Source organism: Ochlerotatus camptorhynchus, unplaced genomic scaffold (assembly GCF_037179485.1).
Source record: "Ochlerotatus camptorhynchus isolate MF236.1 unplaced genomic scaffold, CSIRO-AGI_Acam_v1.1 ptg000055l, whole genome shotgun sequence".
In the NCBI taxonomy this organism is placed as follows: domain Eukaryota; kingdom Metazoa; phylum Arthropoda; class Insecta; order Diptera; family Culicidae; genus Ochlerotatus; species Ochlerotatus camptorhynchus.
The window spans coordinates 1,968,613-1,978,423 of NW_027040545.1; the positions used below are offsets into that span (position 1 = coordinate 1,968,613).

General features: G+C 41.2%; 2 protein-coding genes across 3 annotated transcripts in view; both read right to left on the bottom strand.

Moving 5' to 3' along the window:
* The window catches only part of Vrp1 (Verprolin 1), a 30,353-nt gene extending 24,740 nt beyond the window's left edge, over positions 1-5,613 (bottom strand). For both annotated transcript variants that reach the window (XM_065239468.1, XM_065239466.1), the window contains exon 1: positions 4,812-5,613. The gene's annotated coding sequence lies outside the window, so the exon portion shown is untranslated. The remainder of the gene's footprint in view (positions 1-4,811) is intronic.
* Positions 5,614-5,831: 218 nt separating this feature from the next.
* On the bottom strand, positions 5,832-9,806 carry Blos1 (biogenesis of lysosome-related organelles complex 1 subunit 1). Its single transcript, XM_065239523.1, has 4 exons — positions 9,673-9,806; positions 9,537-9,609; positions 6,041-6,173; positions 5,832-5,974 (listed from the first exon to the last, which is right to left on the bottom strand). Exons 1-4 carry the CDS (start codon positions 9,731-9,733, stop codon positions 5,873-5,875), a joined length of 369 nt encoding a protein of 122 aa, XP_065095595.1. The 5' UTR covers positions 9,734-9,806; the 3' UTR covers positions 5,832-5,872.
* Between the last annotated feature and the right edge of the window lie 5 nt (positions 9,807-9,811).

Consider the following 9,811-nt stretch of genomic DNA (forward strand, 5'->3'; position numbering starts at 1 on the left):
GTCATAGAATTCTTCTCAGAACTCTCTTTAAAATGCACCTGGAGCTCGTCTTTCAATTATCTTGGAATTAATCCAAAAATTGGTTTTAACTATATGGTTAAACATGGTTTAATATTTGAGCGGAGGTGAACAAATCGGCCCTCAGAACACCTAAATTTACATGAGACTTTCGTAGTGTGTAATTTGGTATTCTTCTTCAATAAATTTTGGTGTCCCTGGAATTCCTTTGAATTTTTCTTCAAATTTCCTTTGGAATTTTCATTAAAATTTCTAGATAATTCTATAAAAAGCCTTCTGAAAATCAGTATCCTTGAAAAGTTTCCAAGGTTCAGAATTTATTTTAGGAAAAAGGAAGTTTATTTTCCCCGATTTGTTCTCAAAATTCAAGGGTTTTCGCAGTTTTTTTCACGGAATTTAAAATTCCTTGAATTTTTCGGTCACCCTTGCTATAATTGTTTATTTTTAGATAGATATGTATATTCTACTGTAGACCTCCTTAGTGACAAGTACTCAATTTAATTTGATGATATTTTTCACATGGAAAATAGTGACTTTAGTGACTATTTTTAGGAGAATAGTGACTTTTTTATGTAAAAAGTGACTGACTTCAAAATAGTGACCTAGTGACTTGCTACCAGCCCTGAATAGATTCTTGCCGTTTTCAGCAAACTAGTTCAGGAGGACAAATTGAGCTTAACGCCTCGCGTTATATTGAAATCTTCAGAAATTTAAATTTGGTTGTTAAATTCTGAGAAGCATGTCAACTTTTATATCACATTTAAAATAGTTAATGTTTTGTATAACCTCCTAGACCTCAATAACTATTTTGAAATCGTTACGATCAAAAATTCAGAAATTAACCTGATACGGAACTTAATATACATTGCTGTTCTGACAAAGCAATACCGACCGACAGATTGTGACAGAATTTTGTTCCAGATGAAACCACTGTGCGAAACCGTGCATCCGATCTGTTGCAACAAAGAGCGAGTAGAGGAGCTGCAATGCAATGTTTTTTTTTTTTTCTACTTTTCCAGAGCACACACCGCGTAGGCCGTTTGTGGAATTCCTCCAAATTTGGAACTTGGCTTGGTTGGCTCCACTCCGTTCAATGTTACCGCTGGCTGCTGGTTGCTTCCCACTCTCCCCGATCGCTGCTGAGAGCAGCGCGCTGGCTGCTTTGTGTTTGATTTATTTCCTACTTTGGGTTTAAAATTAGAGATTTTCGCTGCTGGAGTCTGCCGACACCAGTTCGCAGAGATCGGGAAATTATGGTGATGGTGACGAATGAAGCGCGATATGAATTTTCGCTTTGCCTTTAGGTATTGAACATTGTTACAAATGACTGTAACATGCCGTGAATCGATCTCATGCCAAGTGGAATGGAAGTGCACTCATGAAATAAATCCATTCGAATTTCGCATGGCTTTCATGAGTTCTCATAATTGGAAATCGCACCACAACATTACGCGAACCTTATGTGTCCAATGAAATTTATGTGATTTAGCACATAGAATTCATGTTAATCATTAATTTTGTTATTGGAAAAATATTATGTGCGTTCCTCATAGAAACTATGTGGAAACTTTTGTCAGTGTGGAAATTTGTTAAGCTCAAATTACAGTCAATTCAGGACTGTCATTTCTTGCAATTTGATATGCCGCGTGAAAGGTTCTGGCTAATGATTGAATTTGGCTATTTGCCTCAAGGACGCAGAAACAGACACGCCTCTAGTACGGTTTTGATCACTTCTCTGGGGACATCCGGAGCCTTTCTGGATGTGTCACAATCACCCTGAGCACTCTATAAAACTGGGTTGATTTGTCTCATGATAGATTTGGATGTGATTTACAGGTGCGTAGCATTTTCCCGAGGACACCAGGAACATGATCGGATGTGGCCGATTGCATCTGGATACTCAATATGACCGTTATCTATGATGTGCGATTCGGCAGGTTCTGCAGAAATGCCGCGAATACAACGTGCCCACACATCATTTTTTCATCGATTTCAAATCCGCATACGACACAATCGATCGAGATCAGCTATGGCAGATTATGCACGGCGACGGATTTCCGGATAAACTGACGCGATTGGTCAAGGCGACGCTGGATCGAGTGATGTGCGTTGTACGAGTATAAGGGGACACTCTCGAGTCCCTTTGAATCTCGAAGGTAAGGTGATGGACTTTCGTGCCTGCTATTTAACACCGCGTGTGATCAGAAGAGCTGGGATAGACACGAGTGTCACGATTTTCAGGAAGTCCATCCAGCTTTTTGGTTTCGCTGATGACATCGACATCATGGCACGGAATTTTGAGATGATGGCGGAAATGTACATCAGACTGAAGGCTGAAGCTACGCGGATTGGACTTGCCATCAACGCATCGAAGACGAACTACATGAGAGGAAGAGGGTCTAGGGAAGACAATGTTAGCCTCCCACCCCGAGTTCAGATTGATATTGATATTGATATTGATATCGAGGTGGTCGACGAGTTCGTGTAGTTGGGCTGGTGACCACCGAAAATGATACCAGCAGAGAAATTCAAAGCCGCATTATGGCAGGGAATCCTGCCTTCTTTAGACTCCGGAGGACGCTCTGGTCGAATATAATTGGCCGCCGAACGATGTTGACTATCTACAAGACGCTTTTTGGACCGGTGGTCCACTACGACCACGAGACCTGGACTATGCTCAGGTGTTGCGTACCATCTACGGTGGAGTGCAGATGGATGACAGAACGTGTAGGAGGCGAATGAACCACGATTTGCACCAGCTGCTGTGAGAACCATCCATCGTCCACATTGCAAAAATTGGGTGACTACGGTGGGTTGGGCACGTCATAAGAATGCTGGATGACGACCAAGTGAAAATGGTTCTCAAAAGCGACCCAACAGCAACAAGAAGAAGATCCGCGCAACGCGCAAGGTGGATCGACTAAGTAGAAGGCGACCTGCGGACCCTTCGCAGACTACGAGGCTGACGAAGTTTGGCCATGGATCCAGTAGAGTGGAGACGACTTCTTCGGACTATCCACATCACGCTTGGTTGGCATCATCCGCCGGATATTTGAGTCCTGCGCTAGTTCTAATTCAAATTTTCACTTTGTATTACGAGAGTTGGTGAGCCGTAATACTAAAGATTATGACCGGACTCGGAAGTAGAATTAATCTAGTGGGTTCTCACTGAGTCAACCACCGTTAATAGTTATACAATCAGGCTAAAACTGATATAATTAAATATATTTGAGCATGCTCATGATTAACCGCCCGTGGTTGTTGTTTCGTTCTTGCAAAGATTAGCTATAATTGCACAATGAACCAATAGATGGTATAAAGCAAGAAAGAGCGAAGGATTAGTAATTTATTTCCACTACCTTATTTGCTTATTCTTGACAGATTACAGTTTCCTTGGTACAAGACTCTGAAGAAGTCTTCATATTATAGACGAAATACGCGTATCTGTCAAGGATAAGCAAATAAGGTATTGAAATTAAATGGAAATTACTAATCCTTCTCTCTTTCTTTACACAGGTATTCCACTAAGACGCCCTCTAATTCAACAGGATTCACAATAGATGGTGTTTGGTGTTTAGAAAAAACATAGAAATGTAAACAGACCTGGGATAGAGCCCTCGATCATCTGCCTAGTAAGCCAAAACTGTTGCCACTAGGCCACTGCCACAACAAACCACTGTGATCGACGTTCGTTCAACATCGGCATAGGTAAAGCCTTTCAAATGAAATGACTATTAACAATTTATGAAATTTGTAAGGGGAAACTTGATAAACGTGATCAAATCAGCCTAAACTTCCAGTGAGTAAACCGCATTTTTTTAAATTTTATTATCTTTTTACGATTTACCCAACTCTCTAAAAAGCTGTTCATAAGCTACGTAAACAGTTTTTGAGAGGTCTTAGATCCCCTCCCCATTTTAGAAATGTGAATGGACCGTAGAAGCTCTGGGATATTTAAACAGTGGTCATTTTTTGTCGAGTTTTGTACTTTGATTCTTCAGTGATCGAAATAACCAGAAGTACATACAAACCAATTGTGTCTAAATGACGATTAACTGAAGCCTTCCGTGTCAAATGAAAATGATTAAATTCAATTCGGCAATGAAAATGATCAACAAACAGAAGTCATCTTACTTAGGTGTTAATCTTTTGAATAGATATAATTAACCATTGCAAGAATAAACAAATTATACCAACAATATAAATCGCGAAGTGAGAAGGATAAAGAGTTAATACATTGCTGAAATTTGATTTATCTCAGAATTATGAAGGAAATTGATTTGTTAGAGGGCAGATGTTAAAAACAAGTTGGGAGTCATGGACACATCCAGCGAACCTTAAAAACTAGAGCAAATTGAGAATTTCCTTCACCAGTAAATCCAGAATCCTCGAAGACGCTAGACGAATTCACATCAAACTCCAAAACAATAATCATTCTAGAGAAAAAAATATGCATGAAACTTCATAGGCCAAATTTAGATCCTCCAGGCTCAATCTCTAGATACTACGCGACTCTGAGACGTGCGAAAAGTTAAAAATTTCATGATGTGCTAAAAGTTTGTTTATCTTTTCTAGGTGCGCGGTGCTGCGTGCAAACACAACTGGCCAATAAAAATATGCATATGTGATAGTCCCGAAAATTTTATTTCCCACCACACACCACAAGAACGAACAATCCCGTAAGCTTTCAGCTTACCAGCCAGCAGAGTTCTCACTGCACCCAGCGACGAGTCAGTTCAGTAGACTAAGATTCCGTAATGCGACTTCGTACGTATAGATAGACGATTACTCACCACCTGGTTTCGTCTTGCGGCCTTCCCTCCTATTGCCACTACTGGCACTTCCACCTCCACCCGCTGCTGCCCCTCCGATAACTCCACAGTTCTCCACTGTTGGCTGCTGGAGCTCCTGTTGTTGCTGCTGATGATGATGCAAAATTTTATCTTCGTTCAACTCCAGCTCCGGGCCCGAAATTGTGACCTTCCTGTAGGGGGGGATTTTTGCGATCCCACCTCAATCGGAAAACTGGGTGACTCAGGCCACCCCAATCTGCTCTCTTATCTAATCTCTAGCCCTGTCAGCACGCACTCGGAACACACGAAGCACTGGAAATGGTCACTTTTTATGCCTCTCCGTTTCCGACCAGGAATTTCACAAATATTATTGGTTTTGATTAATCAAAAACGTATGTGCACACACCACACACACACACACAATTACAAATATACAACACAAATCAGCAGCCCCAAAGAAACTCTTTTTTCCTCCTATTTTTCGCTTCCTTCCTTTCTTCCACACACTCGCGGTGTATTTTTCTTCCTCCTCTGGCAGCCAGCACACACAAAAAAAATGATGTTAAGGCCCTACTGCGCTTTCTAGCACACTTCCAGCGACATGTTCTGCGGCTGGAAGCAACTCTCCGCGACCGATTCCGATCGGAACACCGTGAAAAACACACACCCGACGATTTCCGTCTGTCCGATTTCACCGAAAAACACGGTACACTTTGCACGGAGAAGTGAAAAAACGGGGTTCAAGAAGTTCCACTTCTCTGTTCGCTGCTGGCCGATTCGTGTCGTCGAGTCGACGAATATTTTTTGACGTCTTCACTCACCGAGAGCACCGTTCGATTTGATAGCTGGTGCGATGTTTCGCGTGCTTGTCGTTCCCCGTTCAGGGGTGTATTCATAGCTGCAATGAAATTTAATACACGGTAGCCTCATGGATGGATTTTTCGGAAAAAAAAACTTTTTCACATTTTATTTTATTTATTACATATTCTTTTCTAATAAATATAGAGAATTAAGTATTAAAAATAAATATTGAACACATACAACGCAACAACAACAAAAAATCACTTTTCTTGACTCGTTTTGTAGGCAATCTCCAGTGCCGTCGTTATGACGTTCATATCGTTTTCGATCGTTTTAGCCCAGTTTTCCACATCTCCGATTTCCTGAAATTGATAACATCGGTACTCGTTCAATTGTATGTCCGCATTAAATACTATGTTCCTAAATACCTTCAGTGAACCGTTGAAATTCTCGATCAGCGTCAGCCACTGCTGTGTCTGTTTGGCAAAGTTCGTCGCACCTACATGCAACTGTTTGGCTTCCGCATCCAGTCGTTTTTGGTTCAAATAGGCCTGGGCAACGCTGAAGATAGAATATAAAATCTTTGTAAAATGCAAAAGTCACTATCGTATGAAAATATACACCCTTAGTCGAGGTGTAACCACACATACTATTCAATATGTTTTTATTTGTTTACGTTTTGAGACATGTTAAACTGGTAGAGTGGGGTAGGGCTAAGCCACTCTTTGCTGTCTAATGGAATGTTTACACTTGTGCTGATATACGTACTGGTGAGCCTGTCATTCATAAACCGATAGTTATTAGCCAAATTTCAAAATCATCAAATTAATATTTATTTATTTGTCTGCATAAACAGGCAGAGTATAGCCCCAATGATGATTAAAGTAACCGATATAGGTAGGTCAAAGAATAAAAATTAAGAATAAAATACATAAACAAAACACACGATCATTCACGGTTAACTGTGCCAGAAAATAACGATGAGAAGTATCTTCTATGAGGCAGATGGAATTCGAAGATGCTCGAGACTCGATTGAACCATAGAGGTAACTCTAAGACTAGTAAGTCCCGAAGAAACGTGCTCAACTTTTTGGCTCAGCTAATATCTCAGGTAATATCTTCGGTCCCATGCAAATCTATGCACCCCTCAAAACATAGGAAAATCCACGAACCCCTCATTTTATCTGTCAAACTTTCATAGAGAATCAAAACAAACATAGTTTAGTACTAGAATTTCAACTAGAATGGGGTACGTTAATCGATTTGCTTGGGACCAATAGGCTGGTCAAGTAGTGTGCCAATTTAAAATCGATAGTTTCCACACTCGTTGCAGCCCACCTATTGCACCGTTCATGCTATAGTTTGTGCGTTGATGTAGCAATCTCAGCATCACGTTGTTACGTAGCGCACGGGGTTGGACGTTAATGTTGACTAGTCCCTAGTCCCTCCAAGACAGCTTCCGCAGAGCGAACCGAAGAAAATGGCGTTGAACGGACTCAACTCTCTCAGCACCATTGTTGTAGTTTGAACTCCAGACCACAGAACAGAATATGTCGGAGAAATTCTTTGCTATCCTGAAGATAAAGCCCAATGTCCTAGACGCCTTGTCGACAACGTACGAGATGTGCTGCTTGTACGTAAGTTGAGAATCCAGAATAACACTCAGATCCTTCCCATGGATCACACGTTTGAATGCAGTGCCCTTAAGTTCGTAGTCAAATGTGATTGGTTCTTTCTTCCGAGTAAAAGTGATCACTGAACACTTAGTGGGGTTAACCATCATTCTGATCAAATTACACCAGCTGGCAAGGGCTTCGAACTGACGTTGAAGGAAGTGGCAGTCATCAATCGAGCGGATTCGTACATGCTTTAAGATCATCTGCATACAATAGACGTGTGCCTTCGATGACACAGTTCACGTCACTGAAGTAGAGTAAGAAAATCAAAGGTCCCAGGGGACTTCTTTGCGGTATTCCTAACGTTTCGAACCGGTTGTCACACCATCAGTTGTAGATCAGTGAGATATGAACGAAACAATCGCAATGGGTGCCACTGACCCCAAGTCTATGCAGCTTGGCAATCGGTATGGCTTGGTTTAGCTTATCGAAGGCAGCTGACAAGTCGGTATATATGACGTCTGTTTGATTTCTCTCTGCCATCCTTTCCGTAAGATACGATTTCAAACACAGCAGATTTGTGAAAGTAGAACGACCGGAAGTGAAGCCGTGTTGATCATCTCCATGATACTGCTTACAATAAGAGTGCAGAGGCTCCATGATGACTAACTTGAATAACTTCGAAACTGCACTGAACGGACGTAATTTCACGATGATTGTCCACATCCTGTTTGCTGCCCTTTCGTGGACAGGAAACATATGTGCGAATTTCAAACAAGATGCAAATGAACCACTCGTGCTGGACAATTGGAATAGTTGATGCAACGACATCAGCAAGCTGGTGATATACTTTTTCAGGAATACGGACGGAACGCCATCGGGTCCTGGATCGAAGGACGACTTGAGTTGTGATGCGGCAGTGGAAATCATCTCGACGTTGACATCCATTGCACCCAGTGTTTGTTTGATCGTAGAGTGGAACATTAGTAGCTGCTAGGGTAATCGTCGGTTAATCTTTCATTCGAGAAAACACTGGCGAACTTCTCAGCAAACAAGCAATAGATCTACTGAGGAGTGGAAGCAACTGATCCTTTCAAGACAATTGAAGAAGGTTGGCCAGATTCCTTGCGCTGCTCATTTACGTAGTTCCAGAATGACTTCAGGTGCGACTTGAGTTTCCTCTGAATCTCTCGTTGATATCGCGGATAGCATCGACGGTTAACTCGCTTGAACTCATAATTGAGCCTAAGGTAGTGACGTTTCAGCGAAAGCGTACGATGCTTAGTGAATTTACTTAATACGGCTCTCTTGGTTGACTTCAACCTACGCAGTTCACTCGTCTGCCAGGAAGGATGAGAAAATTTACGGTGAACTCTTTTCGGAACGTGTCTGTCAATGGCATAAGCCAAAACATGTGAAAATGTTTGCGCAGCGGTTTCAACGTTATCAGGATCTAGGATGCTCTCACAATCTATACTAGATAGGCTTTCCGGAAATTGTATGCCACGGTCGTGGAAATGTCGTCATGACATCCCAACAGTGGCAACCAGTGGTGATGATGTACTTGCTTTACTAGTGGTGCCGTGGAGATGAATGAAGCGGTGTTCTGACCGCTCACGAAACAGAGGCCCATCGTTTTGATCACTGTAATGCTATACCAGTTATTGATGTTCAATACATCACTGTGTACACATTAAAGTGATGATCGGTGGTAGAAATGGCTTTCATTAGGGATGCATTACCACGTTTAAAAACTTGTTTTTCACCAAAAGAAGAATCACACTAAACAAACCGACATCACTGACTTGCATCTGTTTTATTTTTATTCAACATAGCTGGTGTGTTGATAGATCGAGGGAAAAGCAAATAGCGAAAAAAAATAACGAGTTTTGAGTCCATTTTTTATATATTAGAATCAGTTTAATACTCTTGGGTCATTCTTGACTTGTCGGGGATGAGATTTGAACTCGTGCCCTCCTTAGTTCATAAGAAACAAGTGCCTCTAAAACACCACAAGTTTGGCGCGCAACTTATTAATAAAAAAAAAACTTGTGATTCGCAATACTCTGGATCACAACACAAAATCCAAACACCATAAATTATCAACTCCTTCAAAAATGTTCGGTAGGCAATATTTGGTAAGAGTACGGTGATTTTGACAACCTTGATCAGTGTAACAGTTGCTGAACATGAGAAAAAAAAATAACACAATTTCCCAAAACGAGCCAGTTTTAATTAATACAATTTAATACGTACCTGGTTCCCAATTTCGATTGTTAGGCACTAAACAAATAAGGTTTCAACTTACCCAACATTTAAATGATCCACCAAGTTCTGCGTTAGCTCGTTCGCAGACAGTATCGCTTCTTTTCTTCTCCGATCTGCAAAATGTAATTTCAATTATTTTCGAAATTTGTGTCTAATCAATCCATCCGGCGCATTGCCTTGCTCTTCCTTCCTGGCCGCTTGTCTGGACTGGTGGTCCTTTATCATTGCAGATAACATATCGACGAGAATTTACGGAAAACACCCGTTTTTCAATTGCAAAAAAATCGATCAGAAAATACGAAGCGAACGTAAACA